Below are 21,307 nucleotides of genomic sequence, written 5' to 3' on the forward strand. Positions count from 1 at the left end.
CTGGGAAGCACTTCAAACAAGCAAAACAACTCTTCTGGCCCTTCAAATTATCTTTTCCCCAAGACGGAATGAAGAAAAAGACCAACCATTTTGTAGAAGGGGGAGACGCTGGCAACAAGGAGGATGAGATCAACAGGTTTTCTAGAAGGTTGAGCTAAGGTGTCTACCATGATTATTTTTATCATCTAGTCAGTTAAACAGTGACTCCTTTCAGACTGAAATGTATCGTTGCACTGGTGACTTTCTGCCAGCCTGCCTCTCTGCCTTCTCTTAACTGTTACGGGAAATCTTGGTGTATAATAAAATTAACCCAAACCAACAGCCCATTACATGTAAACTGCAGTCCAATCTGTATCTTATGGGACACATCACTTGGGTTTATTAACAAGTTTTATCTACAGGAAAAAACAAAAACTGGTCAGTGGAATTTAAATCAAAACTCTAAAAAGCACACAGAGGACCACCATTAGAGGGTCACAGTGTTCAGGCCAAACAGCACAAACCTGTAGCCGCCTCCTCCACAGAGGGCCGGCCCTGCCCTGCCCTCGGGGGCCTTCTGCTGCCGCCTTCAAGGAGGGGCGCCGGGAAGACAAGGTTTTAGGGGGAGGGAGTGTCAGAGGTGGGGAATCCGCCGTGCAGAGGCCGCCCTGCCAGGGATTGCAACCCAGGCCTCAGAGGGGGACAGGCACAGCCAAGATGCGGCTTCTTTCCCTGGTATGCAGGTGACCCTCAGGGCAGGGTGTGGAGCAGGGGACCCCTTCTGGGACCCCCCCTCATGGGGCCTCAGGCCGGTGGCTCTTCCGATGAATGACCAGCTGGGACTTCCAGTCGAAGCCGCGGCCGCAGTCCACGCAATGGTGGCGCCGCTGGCCGGCGTGGCTCTTGCGGTGGATGACCAGCTGCGACTTCCAGCTGAAGCTGCGCCCGCACTCCTCGCACGAGTAGCACCTGGGACCCCCGAGCGCGCGCCGCAGGTGGCGCGGCGGCCCCGGCTCCCAGGGGCCCTGCGGCGGCCTCTCGGCGGCGCCGACTGCCGGCCCCGGGGCCCGCGCGCCCTGCCCGCCCGCGTGCGTGCGGTGGTGGATGACGAACACCGACTTCCAGTCGAAGCCGCGGCCGCACTGCTCGCACGTGTAGGGTTTCCGCCGCGGCGCGCCCGGCTCCAGCCCGGCCCCCGGGGGCGTCCCCGAGCCCGCAGGCGCCTGCAGCGGCGGGGCGGCCCCGGCCCGGCCTTCCCCGGAGACAGGACCCGGGTCGCCGGGCGGCCCCTCAAGTTGGCGTTCACTCCCGTCGCCTGCGGAGGAGGGGGCGGCCACAGTGACCCCCGGGCCCTGCAGTCCTGCCAGGCGTGTGGGGGCGACACGAGCTCCCACCCCACCCGGGGACGTGCGCTCAGGGGTTCCAGCGCCCACCGCAAAGCACTCACCCGGGCGAGGGCCTCGGCGCACCCCGGTCCCCGGAGGCTCAGCTCCAGGCCCTGAAAGGGCTCGCGTCTCCAGCCCGGGGGGCGACATCCCTGCCAGGGGTGGAGGGGTCGTCAGGGCCAGGCCTATTGCGGGGACAGTGGAGGACAGGGGCCCGGGGCGCCACACCGACGGAGAGTCGGGCTCCGGAGGGCGACAGGAGCGCCCAGGAGGCGCCTGTGAACAAGCGGGGGCGGGAGCCGTGTGAACCGACGGGCCGGTCCTCACCCAGGGAAACCTCGGTCCCGTACTTCTCCAGCATCGCGTCCCAGTACAGCTCCTTCCGGGACGGGTCCAGCCGGCCCCACTCCTCCTGCAGGACGTGTCCTGGTCACAGGCCAGCCCACCCACTCCCAGCCGAGGCGCCGATGGGTACCCTCGCTGAAGCCCACCGCAGGGCAGGGGGAGGCCCCCAACACACAGGTGTGGGTTACCGTGGGGAGCACGGGAGCAGCGGTGGTCCTTCAGCTCACCTGGCCGTCAATTGCCGCCCCCCTCCCCCTCAGCTACTATCACCCACATTCTGGCCAAAGGCCCCTAGGGGGGCTTTGGGGAAAGCCAGCCCTCCAGACGACGAGGACAGATGTTGCTGGCCCCACCCTGCCTTGAACAGAGTTGTGTCACACGGAAAGGGTGAGGCCAGGGGACTCGTGGGAACCCCCAACCCCGAGCGACCCCACCACCTCCCACCAAGCCTTGTGTTGCAAGAGAGACCCCTCCTCCCTGGAGCCTGCAGGCTGTGAGCTCTCCCGGGCCAGGGGCCGGCTGTGGAGGCAGAGGGCAGAGGACCCAACTCCTCTGGGCTTGGAAGTCGGGGACCGTGTCAGGAGTTATTGCGAAGGGCACCTGAAGATGCAGATGTGCATGAGGGGGTGGCAGAAACACAAGACATCAGCACGGACTCGATCCTGCGTGACGCTCTGGGCAAGGTCCCAAAGGGTGAGCCTGGCCAGCGGGCTGGTGTGGAGATAGAGAGGGGGCCCGCTGGTGCTGCCAGGGCAGGCGTTCCCTGCCACCTGGCCTTGCAGATGGGACTCTGTGGGGGTTCACTTTTCCACTCCGGCCTCCTCACACTGTTGGTGCCATGGGGCCAGGAGGGGATGTGACAGGAGATGGGACCACCCGGCCTCGAAGCCCCATCTCAACAAGCTGTTTGGCCACAGGTGCTCCTGCACCGAGTGGCTGAGGAGCAAAGGAACCGCTTGCTGCCCTCACTCGCTGACATGCTCAGGAACCAAGCGTCTGGCGCAGCAACAGGTGCCTCGAGCTGAGCTGCCACCCCCAGGTGACAGCCGCCAGGGCTGTTCAGCCTTTGAGGAAACTGGAAATCCCCAGGGCTGTTCACTCTTTGAGGAAACGGGTGTGAGAAGAAGGGCATCTCCGTGCTGATCTCAGGGGTGACCTGGAAGCAGAGCTGCTCCTGGCAGAAACTCCCAACCAGGTCAGTTGCCTCGTCCCCTCCCCACCTGCACAGAGAGCAGCCAAATCGCCAAGTGCCAGCCCAACACCAGGCACCTGAGAGCCTCTGGATTTCGTCTCAAGGTAAGGAAACCAACCTCTAGAGTTCCAGCCACTCTAAACTGGGTTTCCATTGCCTGAGGCCAAAATCCTTCCCAGTGGCCGAGAAGCTGCTGCTCTCCTGCTCCTGTGGTGACCCCTGCGGACAGTGAGTCAACTCCCAGGCAGCAAAGAACATAGAGCCACGGCTCCAGGAAAACCGGCAGGACACAGAGCCGCCGCCAGGGACACCCCCTCCCCCCGGGGCCATTCACCTGAATCCTGGGGGGGAGGAAAGACACAGCAGCTGGCTCCTGGCTCCTGATGTACCCCCTGGAAGACTGGGCTGGAGGCGGGGGTCCAGGACGCACTGAGGAACAAGTGGCCCAGGGGGTCGGGGGCTGCCCCTGACAGGGCGGGTGAGGGGCTGGTGTCGACGCTATTGCCTCAGCCCTCACCCACCAGCCCAGCAGGAGCCACCGCCTGTGCCAGCCACGTGGCAGCCCCCCCCCCACGCTCCTACTGTCCTGGGAGCTGCCCTGCACCCCCTCCCAGGACCTCCCACCCAGCCGGGCACCTCAGCTGGGGCGTCCACAGTCCCTCCAGGAGCCCCCAGTCCCTCAGGTGCTCCCTTACCCATCTCCTGCCCATCGGCCTCTGGCTCCTCCTTCACGCTGCAGCTGAGCTGGCTGGGATCCTCCACCTGGGGGCTCTGTGTCTCCTCCCCAGGGGCGGCCTCAACAGGCTCCACTGTTCCTGAGGGCTGGGGGCTCCCCAAGGACTCCTCCGTCTTCTGGGCTGCTGGGACAACCCCCAGCCCCAGCACATGAGCCGTGATCTGTGGAAGAGGAGACAAGTCACGGGGGCGCTAACCTTGGCGTCTCCCTCCAGGAAACCAGCACTGGGCACACTCACCCAGCCCAGCAGCCGTCCTGGGTCGTGCTGCAGCCCCTCTACCAGGGCCGCGGCCTCCTCGGGGCTGCCTGGCCACTGTTCCCGCACCCAGGCCTGGATCTCAGGGGGCAGCGCGTCTAGGAACTGCTCCAGCACCAGCAGCTCCAGCATCTGCTCCTTGGAGCGCGCCGCAGGCTGCAGCCACTGGTGGCAAAGTTCACGCAGCCTGGCCAGGGCCTCGCGGGGACCTGCCGCCTCCCGGTAGCGGAACTTCCGGAAATGCAGGCGCGCAGCTTCAGGCTCCTCTAGGGTGGCCAGGGGGTCCAGTGGGGGCACGTGCAGGGGGCCCATGGGTGATGGCATTTTTGTGCCGTGGGTCTTCCTTGGAGTCTCCAGGTGGGACCTGCAGAAGAGGAAGGGTCAGGATGCTGGCCAACGGGTTCCTCACCAAGCCCGGAGGTCTGAGACTGGGATAGAAAGAGGACAGTAGGGCCACGGGTAAGGCCAGCCAGGAGACTGAGGGACAGGCAGACGATGGGTCTGTGGTCCAGTGAGTGGGAGCCCTGAGGGTGGAACGGACAGCAGACAGCAGGTGGGAGCAGGCTGGGCCATGGTGGGTGTCTGTCCCCACCCCGACGGGGATATGCCGAGCCAAATGGAGCACTGAGGGGCTGCATGCCCCCGTGACCAGACGAAACAGGGGTTGGAGAGTCAGGTGCACCCAGGGATGTAGACTCCCAGACACTGTTCTTGCTGAATATGTGAAATCCGTGGAAACACAAAAGCAAAACAAATCAGAGCCACGCGTTTGGGCGGAGCTGAGGCGGCACCAGTGTCCCTGCCTAGGGAGGGTCTGGCGAGAAACACGCCCGCCTGGGGGCCCCGTCGGACCGGATTCACCTGCACCAAGTCTGTTCTCGGCTTCTCAAAGGAGGAGTGCGTTCAGTTTTTAAACTGAGTTTTGAAAAGCTCGCCCCTCTCCCCAACATCAGACTGGGGGCGGAACCAGGCCAGGACCCACCCCCGCCTTTCCGAGGGGCCATCTGCTCGCAGGGTCTGTTCCCACGGACGCCCGAAGCGCGAGGAGAGGGTGGACACATCACGGAGAGGGGGGCGCAGGGCGGAGAGTAGGGGCCGGCTTTACGGGCGGGAGGAACGGCCTGGACAAGGGCTCATCGCGAGGGAGACATGAGCCCCGGATCGCCGAAGCCGGCAGGCCCGGGAGTGCAAAGGCCGCGCCGCGCCCAGCCAGGCCCGCGCTCACCTCAGTCGCCGGGCGGGCGCCCAAGGCCACTTCCGGAAAATGGCGCCGTGCCGGCCCTGACCGCCCCCTCATTTGCGCAAGCGCACTCGCCCGTACTTCCCGCGCGTTGCCATGGCGACGCCGCCCTGGCCAATCACGCGCTTGCTCGAAAGCCCCCCCCCCCGCCCTTCCCTTCGGACTACATTTCCCATGAACCTCAACAAGCCTCGATTGGTGGGCGCGCAGTTTCAGAGACCTCTCGTGCTTGAGAAGCGCCCATGCCCTATGGGGCCTGCTAGGTCACAGAGTTGGGGGCACGTCCCCATCTCTCACCAGCGGCTGCTCTCTCGTGGCACTGGAGCACCAGGCCTCACCAACTACCGTGCTCTATGGTACTTTGGAACGCTGCGCGCCTGCAGACGGGCCACATTTCTATTGGCAAGTGCGTCTGATCTTTCGCCCAATCAGCTGGCGCTCCACCACTGGCCCCGCTCCGAGCGCTCTCGGGAGGCTTCTTCCCCCCGCCCAGTCGTTCCCTTGGTAACCGTTGGAGCACACACGTCCGCCTCCGCTGTTTCCACAGAAACCGCCAGAGCGTTCCCCTGCGTTTCCGGCCCGAGGCCGCGCACCTTCCTGGGTAGTGTAGTTCCAACGAGACTAGCGTCCAGGTGGTCCCGAGGGCGTGGGCTTTCTCCACCCCAACGCAGGGCGAGGGTGGGCGCCCATTCACTGATGAGGAAACTGCTTCAACGGTTACCTTAGCCTCTCGTGTGCCAGGACTCTTCAGGACATGATTAACAAATTAATGACATTCTAAAATGATAGTCAAAACAACATGGGTTCACTAATTTTGGAAAACGGAGAAAGGTTCAAAAGTACTCTCACTACCCAGTTTACCACTGTTAAAACTGGGATGCTCTTTTGTATTTTGTTTCTAAATTTATATATTTTTAACAAACATTAAAGTCTAACTTATGTTGAAAGTAAAGCAAACATTTATTTGCCAAGAGGGGCATCTCAGACTCTAGGCAGACCGGCTTCACAAATGAGAACACAGCAGGTATTTAAAGAAACTAAACAAACAAAACCAGCAGAGTTACCAAGGTGATCAAGATTGTATTAGTCTACAATGGTGGAAAAGGAGAACAATGTTCACAGGATTATCCTTCACAGTCTCTGAGGCGTCTTCAAACATCAGTCTTGCAAAATGAAGGATGGACATTTCCGTTCAGGCTTATTCGATTTGTCTGATTTATCTGGGCGATGAAAACTAGACTGAGTGACCTGTTATTTTTTGATCTGAATAGGCAATTTTTAAAAATCTGACTGTGGGACAGGATCAGTTTTGCACCTGTACATCAGATGCCTGCAACATGGCTTACTTATCCTGTCCTACATGGCATTTGTCTGTTTGGGCTTCCTCTGATTCCTGGAACTCCCTGACTGCCTGCTTCATGATGAAAAGCAATGGTCTTAAAACACAGAAGGGAAGCTCCGAGCCTATATGCACGGGTGGGGCTTGCCAACTCTGAGCTTCCCTACAGCGTCATCAAGCTGAACTCCCTGGGGAAGGCTCTCAGTTGAGCTCTCTTCTCTCATACTGTGCAGACTCCCCAGAAGCGCATCTTCTGCCGTCCACCAGGTGGGGAGAGAGCTGAAGCTTGAACTGCTTCTCAGGTAGCTCTCCCGGTCTTTGTCTGTGGTCCCTCCTCCCCTATTCCTGAGGTGCTGGAGCTGCTGGGTCCCAAGCCTTCTGGCGTTTTGCCTGGTGTGTCGGACCTCCTTGTACTCCCCCCTCCCCGCACCAACTCAGTACTTGGCTTTTTCTAAATCAGTGACAGTTTCCCTCCTGCTTCCAGCTTCAAAATGGCATTGCCACTGACCCCTCTTTCATCATCCTCAAACTTGTGGGTTTGTGTTCCAAACACTCTGTTTGCTGTGGTTTTAGTGGGGTTTCCGAGCTGAGTGAGATGCCTGTGTTCAGCCCACCATTGTGACCAGAAAGCCCAGGGACGCTATTCCAGTCATAGCCTGTTCCGGATAAGGAATGGAGGGACCAACCTGGCAGGACAGGGCCCAACCTGACAAGAGTGTAGGTTAGAGGGGCCAAGACATGGAGGTGAAGCACAAGCAGGACAGAAAGCGCAGGCGGGTGCTCACGGTGCTGCTGGAAGCTGAGGCTGTGGCTGCTGACTTGTCTTGGGTATTGGAAGGAGGGTGGAGGGCATTGTAAGCCAAGGGATGGCAGGGGCAGAAGTGCAGAGATGGTAAGGAGCGCACTGTAAGGGGATGGTGGCTGGTGGGGAGATAGGAGAGGGCAACTGAGCCCAGCCGGTGATGTCAGAGGGTCAGGAGGGCTGAGGACAGAGGCTTGGCTTCAGGAGCTTCCATCCAAGGAGCAAAGTTCTCACATGACTCCCTCTGGGACCTGCTCTCTGATCTACAAGGTGCCTCTGCTCCCAGACCGTGTGGACTCCTCAGAAGGGGTGGGGTCATCTGCATTCCACAGCTGTGCTGGCTGAGGCTGGTGTGACCTGCCCAGGAGAGGCCAGACCAAGGTGGGAGGGGAGAGGTGGGCAAGGCTGGGGTGTGGACCAGGGGGTAGGAGAGAGGATGGTGGGCCACGGGCTCTCACATGGTCTTGGGGAGACAGGTGCCTCCGGCCCCTGTGCCCACTTTCCTTGGGGGAAAAGTGCTGTGATTCAAGCAGAAGGTGGGTCTGGCCTGGCTGACAGGCGTTAGCCCACGTCTGTGCTCGCTGTGGACAGGGGATAGCTCTGAAGTCTTGGAGCACACCCCACTGGCATGCCTGCGTACGTTGGTTTCATGTTGTCTGCATCACACCAGAGTGAAATTGGCTGTTATTGCTCACACAAATTTTTAAAAGGAAGCCTTTATTAAGGGAGCATCTTTGGACTCTGTCTTTAAGACTCTCTGAAACATATCTTGGAGCAGGCAGAGTACGCTGTGGATATGGATTTCTATACAGCCATCAACACTGCTGTCCAAGAAATCACAATGTACACCCATTATAAGCCGTGAATGCGAGTCTTCCCCTTCCCTCCCCAATAAGACCATTAACTGCCTGGGGATAGGCCCCACCCAGCTAGGGACTTAGCTGCTACAGACCAGAGGAAGCAAACTGGGTCCCCACCCTGCTGGGTCAGTGTCCTGGTTCATGGTGTTACACGGGGGCAGGGGGGATCTCTGGAGGGCAGAGCCCATCAGGGCAAGTCCTGCCTGTCCAGCTTTCTGTCTGCCCTCCCACACACACTGCCAGACCCAGGGGAAACCAGCAGCCCTGGCCTGTCTCCCCTGAATTACCGCTGTCACCTCTGGTCGGGATGGTGAGGATGCAAAGGTCCCACCTAAGTTTGACTTCAGTGGCAACAGAGTTGGCACTGAGACGTGACCGCTGCCAAGGCCCTGGGCACCCTTTCTCTAGATTGCTTCTGGTGCCGAGAGCCACATCCACAGGCACAGGCTTCCACCTCCTGCGAATGTGCTCACGTTGGGGGCCAGGCCAGGTTGCCTGGCTCATGTCCCAGCTTTGCTGTGTCCTGGGCATGTCATCTCCCCGTTCTGCTTCTCAGGCCTCATCAGTCAAATGGGGTACCGCCAGCAGCAGCCGCAGCAGCCACCTCACATGGTCAGTAGGAGAACCTGGACACACCCAGAGCAGGGGCGAGCAAGTGAGCACATGGCCCTTGTCATGATGCGCCTGTCAGGGGTCTGTGACCGCCCCACCTGTGGGCAGCCTGAGTTGGAAGGGGAGGTTCAGAGCCCACTACTTCCCCAATTTCCCCAGGGCCCACCCCTGGACTCCCACCTTCCCTACAGCCTCCTTTCCGCTGGTCTGCCCCCAGGAGCTCAGGGATGAACCGGGCCTGGGAGCAGTGTTCCGAGCACCAGCCCTGCGGTCGGTTTGTGTGCAGCCATCGGCAGTTTCTCCGGACCAGGGCCAGCTCCCTCACCTGGGACTCCATGGGTACAATACCCTCCCCGCACCCTGGCCTCCTCCAGGCCTCCCACTGGCAAAATCCCACCCACCATTCCCCTCCACACGGGTCCCTGGGGATGGAGAAGGTGCGAGCCACGCTCTGGGAACCACAGCCAAGGCTTTCCCGCGGCCCTCGCTGGCACGCACAGGGCTTGCCCCCCAGCGCGGTTCCGCAGAGGACAGGGCCCTGGACCCGGGTCGCCCTCACTGCAGGCTCAGGCCTCGGGAGGCTTCGGGCCCTGGGCTGGGCCTGAGGCGGGGGTGTGGCTCGGCTGCCCTCCCCCGCGCCCCCGCCAAGGGACCCGCCGAGGGAGTCTGGGGACGACGCCCGGGCGACGGACCGCCGCGGGGGGCCTCTCGCCGGTGGTGGGTCCGCTGGGTGGTGGAAGAGGGCCTGGGGCGCTCCGGAAGGCGCGACCGCGCATCGCGCACACGTAGGTCTTCTCGCCGGTGTGCAGCAGCTGGTTGCTCGCGTGAGGTTGGAGCTGTGCTGCGTGAGGTTTGAGCTGTGCTGAGGCGCGCCGCACTGCGCGCAGGAGAAGGGCTTCTCCGCCTTGCACGCGCTGGTGCTTGAAGAGCGACGAGCCCTGGCTGAAGGCGGCGCCGCAGAGCGCGCAGGCGAAGGGCTTCTCGCCCGTGTGCGTGCGCTCGGTGCTGGATCAGGTGCGAGTTGCGGCAGAAGCGGCGGCCACAGCGCGCGCACGCGTAGGGCCGCCCGCCCGCGTGGATCTTGCGGTGCTGGCTGAGGTTGGAGCCGTGGCTGAAGGCCTTGCCGCACTCGGCGCAGCGGAAGGCCTTCTCTCGGCCGTGTGGATGCGCTGGTGGCGCACCAGCGAGGAGCTGTGGCGGAAGGCCTTGCCGCAGGCCGGGCAGGCGTAGGGCGTCTCGCCGCTGTGGATGCGCTGGTGCTGCGTCAGGTGCGACCGTCTGGCTGAAGGCCTTGCCGCACTCTGGGCACTCGTAGGTGCCGCTCCCCGGTGTGCGTGCGCAGGTGCTTGAGGAGGTCGGAGCTCTTCACGAACACTTTTACGGCAGGCCCCGCACTCGAAGGGCTTCTCCCCGGGCAGGAAGCCGGGGCCTGCGCGGAGGGCCTCGCCCTGCTCGGCCCCGGCCTCCTGGCCGGCAGGGAGTGTCTGGGGCTCGCGCCAAGCTGCCGTCGACAGGAGCGCCACAGATCCCTCCGTGCACTCGGCAGGTGGGCCCCCCAGCGTGAAGGGCCTTGAGGCCTGGGACGCAGGGCCAGTCTCTCTCCCGGGGCCTCCCCCACCTGCTTCACTGGCCCGGGGTGGGTCCGTGGGAGGGCTGGCTCCAGGCAGCGGGAAACTGGGCCTTCTCCCTGGGCCGCCCACCCTCAGGAGCCCCGAACGGGGAGGTGAGCCGCAGGCTGATGTTCCTCTGGCCACTGCCAGGGCCGGGCAGGAGCCTCTCCCAGTAGATCATAGACACTCCCGAGGGCTTTCTCTCCTGAGACGGAGAAGTAGCCTGCTGCCTCTCTCGGCCTCCCACAGGATCACGGATGCCAGCAGCAGGGAGGACGCCGGGCGGCAGCTGCGGGCGGCAATCTGGAAAGACCTCCAGCAAGGCCACCTCTCCCGAAACGTCCCCACCCCCTGCTGGATGCCGGGAACCTGAAAGCAGAAAAAAGGGGTTGCTTGGGTCCTCCTGGCTGGGAAGGGGAGGGCAATGCAGGCTGAGGGAGCAGGGCAAGGGGGTCCCTGGAAGCTGGGTGTGGAACAGGAAGGAGAAAAGCAGGGTTCTTGGCTGGCCAGGGCTGGGGGAAGCATCTGCTGTGACAAGCATGGCAACCAGGGGGCATGAGCCCCAGGGGAACCCAGAATGTGGGGCAAGGACGGAGCTGGGCCTGGCGCCAACCCTCAGGACGACACCAGCGACTGCAGCTGCTGCTCCAGGGACTCTCACCCCAACAGGCACTGCCACACATCCCCCAGGACTCTGCACTCGCTGTGCCCCACCAGACACCCTTCCCCTAGTCCACTCCCTTCTCCAGGGACACTTCCCAGCTGCCACTCCTTACACTGATCAGCACCCAGCACTGCACAGACCTGACTTATAAATCCTGTTTACCAAAGGCACCTGTGAGGCAGAGCCAGGGGTTTCCTGGCTGATGCCATGAGCCCAGTGCCTGGAACAGCTCTGGCTGTGGCAAATGCTCCCCAAGCACTTGATGAACAGATGAGGGAATGACCACACCAACGTGGCGGCAGGACTTGGAGGGCTGAGGCAGAGTTCCGAGCAGGCCTCGTCCCCTACCCTTGTGTCCCAATCCAATCCTGTGCCCTCAGCTCCCTGTTCAAAGGCAGCCAAGGCCGGACTTCCCAGGAGACGCCAATGGGGAAGGGAGAGGGGCAGCCAGGAGGGGCCAGGAAGAGGGAAGAAGGTCCTGGCCAGTGCCGGGCATCCCCACCTTGAGTTCCCACTCACCAGGGCCAGGTCTCCTCCGGGCTTTCCGCGTTGTGGCTGTGGTTGCATCGATCCCACTAGGAACCCAGGGCTCCTCACCACGCTCGAGCTGCATGATCACATGGGGTCGGGAGGCTGCAAGCCCTGTGGAGGAGGATGAGGTGGGTGAGGGGCTGGCCCCAGCTACAAGCGACCCACCTCCCAACAGACAGTAGACTTGTGTCATCTATACAACCAGGAAAACCCAGAAATCATGCCACGCCTCACCAAGCACCTCGAGAAGGGGCTCCCAGAGACAGACCAGTGATCATCTGTGAGCAGCAAGGATGTGACGGTACCAGAGGAAGGGGGGCAGAGCCTGGGCACAGACAAGCCACTCCTGGACAGGGGCACTGGGCCAGGGAGCAGCTGAGCCAGCCAGGTTGCTAATCTCTGGTCGCAGACCCCAGCACTGCAGGGCGCCTCAGCAGCAGGTGTGGGGGCTGCTTGTGGGCTGCCAGGGAGGTGAGGGGTTGCCAGCAGCCCAGGCCCGGTGCTACCCGTAGCCTCCCATGGAGGACCCAGGGCCTTACCCAGTGAGGCCACAAGTGCGAAGTCCTCCAGCATCACGTGGCGGTACAGGGCCCTCTGGGCCATGCTGAGGAGGCCCCACTCCTCCCGGGAGAAGTACACAGCCACATCCTCAAAGGCCACCAGGCCCTATAATCAATGGCAAGCAGGGGAGATGGACAGGGTCTGAGCTCAGAGTGCGTGACACAGGACCCAGATTCCTCTCCTGATGGCCACCTCCACCAATGTCCCTGAGATGCCCACCCTCCTGCCCCAGGGTCTTGGCCCTGACCCCCAGTCTGCCTGGAAATGGAACTCTACTCACCTGTCCGGGACCCTCCCTTCTGCCCTCTATCAGGCCCTAGTTGGACAGACAGGCCAGCACAAGCCCCTAGACAAGCAGCCAGGGGCACAGGCTTTCAGCTGGCTCCCTCCTGAGGGCAGCCCTAGGCATCCACGCAACAGATGTGCTCCTCTCGCTCTTGCATAAGCAGGTATCACAAGGCTCTGTTCAGCGCCCTCCCCCCAGGGTATGCCTGTCTCTGGGACCCTCCCTGGCTGACTACTTGCCTGGTGCTTTCGGGCTGTTCCTCTTGTCTAAGGAGGCCCCTCTAGCCCCATGTCCGCACAGAAGTTGGCCCCAAAGAACTCAAAGATCTCCCCTCTAATACCCAGGCATGCCTGCCTTAGTCAAGACCAGCAGGACGCCATCTCTCATATACCTATAACTCCAGGCCTACAGATGCCCCCATTCTGGGATACTGCAGGCTCAAAAGGGTCCCAGATCTAACTCCTGATTTCCCTGCTTTCCCTCCAGATTTCCATTTCTGTCTATGGCAGCTCGATTCTTCCAGGTGGCCCACAGTGAAAAACTTGGGACTGTCCTCCACTCACCTCCACTGGCTCACTTCCTAACATGATGCATCAGCAATCTAGTCCGGAATCCAAATGCTTCTCCCCACTTTCACTAAAAGCTGCCTTCATTGCTCACCAGGTTTATGCAACAAGCCTCCTCTCTGGTCTCACCCCACCCTTGCCCCAAGTTTGTTCTCCATTCAGCACCACTGGGATACTTTTAAATTACTAACTTGGAGCACGTCGATCTGTTCAAAACCCTTCATGGCCCCCGGCGGCCCTCAGGATAAAGTCCCCGCTGCTCGGTCTGCCATTCCAGTCACACGTATCTCTCTGGATTCTGCCCCAACAACGCTGGGACCGTCCCTAGGCCCAGCACCCACTTCCCATTCCTTTGCACGTGGGCGAGCCTCTCCTTGGAACTTCCTTCCAGACCTCACCCCCCTTGTTCTCCAGAAGTTGGGCCCTGGGACGAAAGACCCTCCTCCCCCAGGGACCCTGGGAGCGAGAGGGGAAGGCAACACGTCCAGGGGAAAGCCCCACCTCCTTTAAACTGGGGCCTCCGCCCGTGGGAGGAGGGGCGGTCTGGGAGAGGAGGGATCCCCCGGGCTCCCTTCACTCACCTGCGCCTGGTCTCTCAGCGCCGACGCCGCCATCAGAACTCGAGGGCGGGGCGGGGCCGGGAAGGAGAGCGACCTGGGCGGGGACCCTGGCACCGCGGATCCCCGCCCGCAGCCCCGCGCCGGCGGCTCCCGGCTTCAGGCCCCGTCCGTCAAGGACGCAGAACGCCCCGGGCACTGCCCTCGGGGCGGCCGCGAAGGCTCCGGAGAGCGCGGGCCGGCGCGGCCCGACGACCCCACGAGCCGCCCCCGCTACCCCCGGGGAAATCAAGGCTGGGGGGGCGGGGCCGCTCCTTCGCGGTCACGCGCGGGCACGGGCTCTAGGCAGGCCGTCCCGCTCGGACCTTCACCGCTGCCCTCGCCTCGGGGCCCTAGAGCCTCGCGGAGAACCGACCCCGGTCCCCGCGTTCCGGCTTCTCTGCCAGTGTGGCCCGGCGCGGGTGGCAAAGTGACAGTCCCGACCGCCGGAAGTCCCGTCCCCGCTGCAACTCTCATTGGCCCAATGCGCTCTGCGGTCGCAGGAGCAGAGCTTTCTGGGTAGTGTAGTTCCCACCCTGCTTTCCGGCGCAGCCCTTGGCACGCTTCCTGATTTCCTTGGCAACGACCAAGCGCCACCGCGCGGGGCGCAGGGAAATGTAGTCTCGAGGCCGCGTTCCTAGTTTTTGGCGGACCCCACGCGTGACCGGAGAAGGATGGGCGTCCTGCGCTCAGAGTTCCGGGTTCCCGGCGCCTCCCAGGCGCTATGCCTTGAAGTGCGAAAACGGAAACTACTGAGGACCCAAGAGGCGAATCCAGAAAAGAGCTAAAAGCAGAAAACACAACGGGAGGGGCGTGTTGCGAGATGGAGAAGCTTCTGCCCAGCGAAGCGGATTCTAGTCACAGCTCTGCCTCTTTCCGGCTGTGCGCTCTGGGCGGGCGTTTAATTTCTTTGTGCATGATTGTCCTGTAAAGGGTTAAGATCGATTTTGCAGCCCCTACACCAAGCATAATTTTTCCTCCGATTTCCTTACCAAACTATACATGCTGAAGGTATTTTCCCAAACTTGCTTCTCCTTAAACCATTTAGTTTTTACCTTACACTGTGTATCACGTTATTATTTATTTCTTTTATTATTATTATTTCTTTTTATCGGAACCAGCCTAAGAGTCTGCGACATGAAACTGCAAGGCAAAGCAGTCTCAATGCACAAGACCCTACTGTTGGCGGAGAAGAAAATGTTTTCTTTCTCTTTGTTATTCCACTTTGTTAGTCCAAAGTGTCCTGTGTTTTCAGGGTCCTTCGACAGTCCTCACACAGAAAATGGGATAATAATGGTATCCACTGCATGGGGCTGTTGTAAGGAAAGGTGGTATTAAGATGTATCAAGTATTTTTTTCCCATTTTTATCAGCTTTAACTTTCCATAGAATTAATACCACTTATAAAATTTTGTACTGCAAGAAAGTTAATCAATTTTGTAATATTTACACATTTTGCCTACCTTTAAAATTTTTAAGAGAGTTTAATGTATTAAACTTGTGATTTAATCAAATATAGAACAGCTTGAATGTTTGGAGGTATTTAATTTGTTAACCATCCCCCCCCATTTTATTTGTTAATGTCTTGCTACCATGCAATTATTTAAAGGGGTGTTGATTGCTTAATATTTAGAGAAATGCTAGATGTTTGATAAGTTCATAATTTAATGACTTGGGCATGGAATAAAAATAGCAACAAGTCTTCCTCTGTGCACACACAACAACCTCATGTCTGGGTTGAAATCCCTGCCCCGGCACAGTACTTTACTAGGGGTTTGCCTGGGACAAGCAGTGGGACCCCTGTGAGCCCCTGGTGTCCTTGTCTTAACCGAATGGTAGCAGCAAACGCATGTTGCTGAGTTGTGCTGGAACTGCTCTAAGACCTTCGCATGTCCAGTCTCCTCAACACTGAGGAGGACGTGCCATTGTTACTGTCAGAAAATACGGTCTTAATAATCCCACCTGATCCCACATTAAACAGAGAGACAAGTCTCTGTCTTGGTAAAAAGGTGAGTTTTTTTGAGAATGCATTCCCATGGGACTGGAGGAAAATCTTTCCAAGACCAGTTTGAAGTAAGAAAGGTGATTTGGGCTTTTATAGTACAAGGAGCCAAAGAAATGGCAATGGTCCAGAAGAAAACAGAAAATAAGAAAGAAGAAAGAAAACTAAGGAAAAGTCACAGGATTCACTAAAATTGAGTAATGGTCATCTGGTTCATTTTGTTTGGTCAGCATATGCTGTTATCTTATATGTCCTCCTCTCTTTGCTGACCATCCAGACTTTAATCTTGTCTCTCAAAGAAAGGAAGTGCTAATTTATTAGTCCATGTGGTGTTTCTGGCGTTTCATCCTGCTTTGGATGTTCTTATCCCTGCAAGCAAAGCTGGGAAGGTCTCATTAATGCAACCAGGAAAAGAGAGTAAACTTTTGAGAATAGATCACAGAAAACTAAGCCAGCAAGGGCTTTTAGGCTTGAAATAAATCAAAGCTTCTTGTGGGAAATGATTACAATGACATTTCTAGCTACCAAGACTATACTAAGCATTTTCCAACTAAAGGATTATATTGTGCATTTTCCCAACTATCAAGCTATCACCATCACATGTCCATTCTCATTACTGGGGAAACCCAAAGCACCAGAGCTGATTATCAGCTGGGCTGGAATGTGAACCTGTGGAGTCTAGTTCCAGAGTCTATGCCCTTGACCTCTTCACCATCTCTAGGACTTCCCTGCAGGAATTTTGTGAGCTTCAAATAAAATAATTGTATTAGGTGCAACCACAATGCCCAGAATTTACTAAGCTCTCAGTGCAGTGTTTGTTAGTTGTTATTTCACTTCTGTCATGGCTGTTACGACTGTTAGCACTGAAGGGGCAAGTCGGGGCCTCCTGGTGGCAGAGGCAGAAGGGTGTGCCCAGCACCAGGGGAGTGGACAAAGTCCTGGCGGCTGGAGTGTGGACCTTCAGGGAGGTCTGGCAGAAGGGTCTATGTGAGTGGGCAGGTGAGCCGGGACAGGGGAGCGAGGGGACGGGCGAGAGCTTTGGGGACCTTCACACGCACCGCAGGGGTTTGGGCTTCATCCTGGGGGACAAGGGAAATGAGGAAACCACCCATAGGCCAGGTCACAAGCAAGGGACCAGGCTTCATGGGATGAAGGCCAGCTGCCAGCCCAGACTTGCCTGCAGGGCCGCTGTGGTGGGTGCAGTTTCCAGGGCTCTGAAACCCGCCTGTGTGATGCGAAGCAAACTGCGGGGAGCCTCGCCCTCCCAGTACTGCTGGGCAGGAGCTAAGTCTCCCACCCTCTGGGCCCGGGTAGAAAGGGCCAGGTGCAGGATATGGCCAGAATGTCAGGTGTTTTTTTTTTGTTTTTTTGTTTTTTGTTTTTTTTTGCAGATACTTCTGCCCCTGGGGTACAGCTGGAGACGGCTCCCTGCGCAGGTGACATCTGGGTGAAAGGGGATGCGCTTGACAGGATGGCAATGCCAAGGGCTCTTCCAGTTCCTAGACTCCAGGCCCACCTGGTGCTTCTTGCGGGGAAATGAAAACATTACACTTAGTCATGACTGCACCTCCCTGTTTGCTGACGGGTGTAAACGCCCAGGCACAGTGGTCACCTGAGCCCTCAGGAGACAGACATGAGGACGGACCGGAGCCCTGAAATGCAGGGAATCAGGACAGGCCTTGGTCGACACCCCACCGAGGATGCCCTTCACAGCCCTTGTCACAGGTGGCAGTTTTACACACTTGTTTGTGCTATTGTTTTGATGAATATTGTCAAGTACGCAGCAGACAAGGCCAAGGTCAAGGCAAGGTGAATTCATCCAGAGTTTGTACATAGTAAAGACACAATGAGCTTCCTTTGATTGAGCCAGTTTACTCAATCAGTGAGAGGAAAATTAGCCAAAGGCGCCAGTCCCTGTGGTCCTTGTCCCCCACACCAAGAAGGAAACTGAAACAAAGTGAGCCAGAAAACCGCAACCTGAGTCGTGGACACTTGGTTGTTGAGAGGCCGGTTGTGGACTCCAGCTAAGCAGCCTTGCGGTCTGCAGCTGTACGCGAGGAGGGAGGGGGAGGCAGGGAGACGCGTACCTCGTCAGAACCTGGGGGTGACGAGAAATCGTCTCTTGACAGCCTCTCCGGGGAGTTGGGACGCGAGTGGGAGATGGCCATCGTAGCAGCTCCTCTCAAGGTTTCCATTCTCGTGTTCTGGGAGGGTGAAAAGGCTTCTGCCAAGACTCAGAAAGGCAGCAGTTCAAGCCTTGGCCTGTGTGGCCTGTGTGGACGTGGTGCAAGGGTGCCAGGGTACCATGGTGGAGCCATTCCCCTACAAGTGCTAGTCTCTTCCCTAGAATGTCAGCTTCACAAGGGAAGGCCCTCTGAAGGGCTAGTGCCCTGCCCAGCACACAGAGGCATCAAAACAGCCCAGTTCAATAGTGACTATGTGGGCTGAGATGCTTGAGTGCAGCACATAGAGAACTGTGATCACTCCCAAGAGTTTTGCTCTGCTGTCAGTCCTCCACCCTGTGCCCCAATAGATAACTGGTTACATAACCCGTGGTTGTTTATTTATCAGGACTGGAAAATTCTTCAGAAATTCACCCTTTAGCTCTAATGGGAGATGTGAATTTTCAAACAAGAACAAAGATTTGGGAGGCAAGTTCAAATCTACCATTGCTTTTTGTCACTGTGGAATAATTTTTTTTTTTATTTTCTTGTTAATGGAAAACATAGTAGTACATATTCTTTTATGCCTTGTTTATTTCAACTTATATTGTTCTTGAGTGTTACGTATGTTTTTGCAAAGTACCAGTAATTTGTTCTCTTTATTCTGAGTAGTGTTATATTGTATGGATGTACCACAAGATGATTTTATACCCTTCTGTTGTTGGACATTTGTGTTGTTTTCAGATTTGGTTATTAAGTGAAACTGCCCATGAACATTTGTATAAAATTCTGATTTGTACATAGGTTTTAATTTCTCTTGGGAAAAAAACTAGAAGCAAAATTGCCGAGACTCAAACCTACACTTGTACACCAATGTTCATAGCAAAAGGTGGAAACAACTCAAGTGTCCATTGACAGATGAATAAATATATTAAATGCAGTATATCCATACAATGGAATACTGTTCAGTCATAAAAAGGAATCAAGTTCTGAAACATGCTACAACATGAATGAACCTTGAAAACATTATGCTAAGTGAAATAAGCCAGACACAAAAGTACAAAATCTGTATGATTTCACTTCTATGACATGTCTAGATAAGCAAATTCACAAGGACAAAAGTAAATTACAGTTACAGGAGCTGGAGGAAGGGGGAATGGGTATTATTGCATAAGGACTAAGAGTTTCTCTTTTGAGTTATGAAAAATTTAGTAATGGAAAGTGGTAGTGGTAGCACAAGCATTGTGATATGAATGAATGCCACTGAACAACACTTAAAAATGGTTAAAGGGGAAAGGAACTTCTCTCTAATCTTAAAGGTTTGTTCCAATAGTTCCAAAGACTGTTCACTTGTAACCATGATAGCAAAACTTTGTTAAAATTTCAAATTGCTGAGTCTTAATTTCATATGGCTGGTGTAACAAATTACTATACCTGGGCAGCTTAAAATAACAGAAACTTATCCCCTCAGTTCTGGAAGCTAGAAGTCTGAAATCAAGGTTCTGGCAGAAGTGGCTCTTTCTGGAAGCTCGGATGGAGAATCCATTCCACACTCTTCTCTCCTAGCTTCTAGAGGCTGTTGACAACCCTTAATTCCTCACTTGTAAATGCATCACTCCAATCTCCGCCTGTCTTACATTGCCTTCTCCTCTGGGTGTCGTTTCCACTTCTTCTAAGGACACTTGTCATTGGATTTAGGGCCTACCCTAATCTAGGATGATCTCATCTGTAGATTCTTACCTTAATTATATTGGTAAAGATCCCTTTTCCAGATAAGATCACATTCATAAGTTCCAGGGGAACATAATTTTTTCTTGGGGGACCCATTCAACTCACCATAGCAAGTTTAACTTATAGCAAGTTATATAAGTTAACTTATAGCAAGGCATAACTTGCTATAGAAACTGAGAAAACTAAGAAACTGGCAAAACTGTTTTCCAAAGTGGTAGTATTTTTTTACATTTTCACCAGCAGAGTATGAGAGTTCCAGTTGCTCCAAATCCTTGCTAACACTTAATAGTTTTAGCTATTCTGTGGAAGTGAAATGGGACCTCACTGTAGTTTTTTAATTTTCATTTCCCTGTTGACTGCTGATGTTGAGCATCTCTTCATGTGATTATGACCGTTTGGTGTTTTCTGAGCTTCCTGGATCTGTAGTTGGTGTCTCTCAATTTTGGAAAGTTCTTGGCCATTATTACTTCAGATATTTATTTTGCTCTTGGGACTTGAAGCTTGTGTACACCAGAAAAACATGTTCTTAAATTAAGTCCATTTTTAGGTGGGTATGAACCCATCATAAGGAGGTCCTATTGATGAGGCTACTTCAGGTAATGTGTAACCCACATCAATCAGGATGGGTCTTAATCCTATTACTGGACTTCTTTATAAGAGAATAAAATTCAGACAGAGAAACCAAGGAAGCAAGGAGCTGAAATCACTGAAACCCAGAAGAGAAGGGAGTGACCAGCAGACGCCACCATGCGCCTTGCCATGTGACAGAGGAGCCAGGAACACTGGCAGCTACTCTTCAGGAAGAAAGCATCGCCTTGACGATGCCTTGATTTGCACATTTTTCCCAGACTCAAATCCATTGTTTAAGCCAACCCATTTCACGGTATTTGCTTGAGCAGCCCAGGAAACTAAAACAGAGTTTAGTACCAGAAGTGCTGCTGAGGTGTTGCTATTGCAAATATCAAAAAATGTGGAAACCGCTTTGGAATTGGATAAGGGGTGGAGGCTGGGAGAACTGTGAGGAGCCTAATAGAGAAAGCCCAGACCCATATGAAGAGACCATTGGTAGAAATACGGATGTTAAAGAAGTTACTTCCAATGAAGCCTTAGAAGGAAATGAATATGTTATGGGAAATTGTAGGAAAGGCAATCCTTGTTTTAAAGTGTTGGAGAACTTGGCAAAATTGAGTCCTGATGTTGGATGGAAGGCAGAACTTGAGAGTGATGAACTTGTATATTTAGCTGAGGAGATTTCCAAGTTAAGTGTGGAGGCACAGCCTGGTTTCTCCTTGCAGCTTTTATTAAAATGTTAGAAGAAAGGGATAAGATGAAAGCAGAACTCTTGGGCATAAAAAAAAAAAAAAAAAAAAAAACAGAAATTGATTGTTTGGAAAATTCTGAGCCTATCCACATAGTGTGCTCTGAAATTAGGCCAGAAGCAGCTCGATCAGGGACCTCTCTGAGCTCCCAGACAGCAAGTCCCTGGAGAATGGGGCTCCGTGTGAGGGTTTATCTGAACATGGAACCAGCCATTTCAATGGAAGTCAGAACTGGAAATGCAATTATGTGGGAAAGATCTATGGAAGATTATATTGTCTGATGGCTTGGACCCCTTTGAACTACATGCAAACTGACAAGTTTCTGCAAAATTTGTATGAGCAGAACCACCACCAGCCAGGACTGAAAGGGACAGAGAATGGACAAATCGAGGGAAGAATAACTTCAAGAGCAGTGTTCTGGTTTGCTAATGCTGCCGAATGCAAAACACCTGAGATGGATCGGCTTTTATAAAAGGGGATTTATTTGGTTACACAGTTACAGTCTTAAGGCCATAAAGTGTCCAAGGTAACACA

General features: G+C 55.9%; 1 protein-coding gene and 1 pseudogene across 7 annotated transcripts; both read right to left on the reverse strand.

Annotated features, from left to right (window-relative positions):
* Nucleotides 1–356: 356 nt before the first annotated feature.
* On the reverse strand, nucleotides 357–5,453 carry ZNF446 (zinc finger protein 446). Of its 7 annotated transcripts, XM_037818963.1 has the most exons (7): nucleotides 4,755–4,865; nucleotides 3,876–4,257; nucleotides 3,597–3,798; nucleotides 3,236–3,330; nucleotides 1,692–1,776; nucleotides 1,427–1,516; nucleotides 630–1,294 (listed from the first exon to the last, which is right to left on the reverse strand). In XM_037818963.1, the coding sequence occupies exons 1-7, from the start codon at nucleotides 4,841–4,843 to the stop codon at nucleotides 774–776; spliced, it is 1,464 nt and encodes a 487-aa protein (XP_037674891.1). In that variant the 5' UTR covers nucleotides 4,844–4,865; the 3' UTR covers nucleotides 630–773. The 7 variants fall into 7 exon arrangements, with proteins under 7 accessions (XP_037674895.1, XP_037674893.1, XP_037674894.1 ...); XM_037818967.1 differs by lacking the exons at nucleotides 1,692–1,776; nucleotides 4,755–4,865 and adding an exon at nucleotides 5,431–5,453 and having other exon boundaries at nucleotides 357–1,294; XM_037818965.1 differs by lacking the exons at nucleotides 1,692–1,776; nucleotides 4,755–4,865 and adding an exon at nucleotides 5,119–5,173 and having other exon boundaries at nucleotides 357–1,294.
* A 3,233-nt stretch (nucleotides 5,454–8,686) lies between these two features.
* LOC119521809 lies at nucleotides 8,687–13,967 on the reverse strand (annotated as a pseudogene).
* Nucleotides 13,968–21,307: the final 7,340 nt, after the last annotated feature.

Source organism: Choloepus didactylus, chromosome 27, assembly GCF_015220235.1.
Source record: "Choloepus didactylus isolate mChoDid1 chromosome 27, mChoDid1.pri, whole genome shotgun sequence".
NCBI lineage: Eukaryota > Metazoa > Chordata > Mammalia > Pilosa > Megalonychidae > Choloepus > Choloepus didactylus.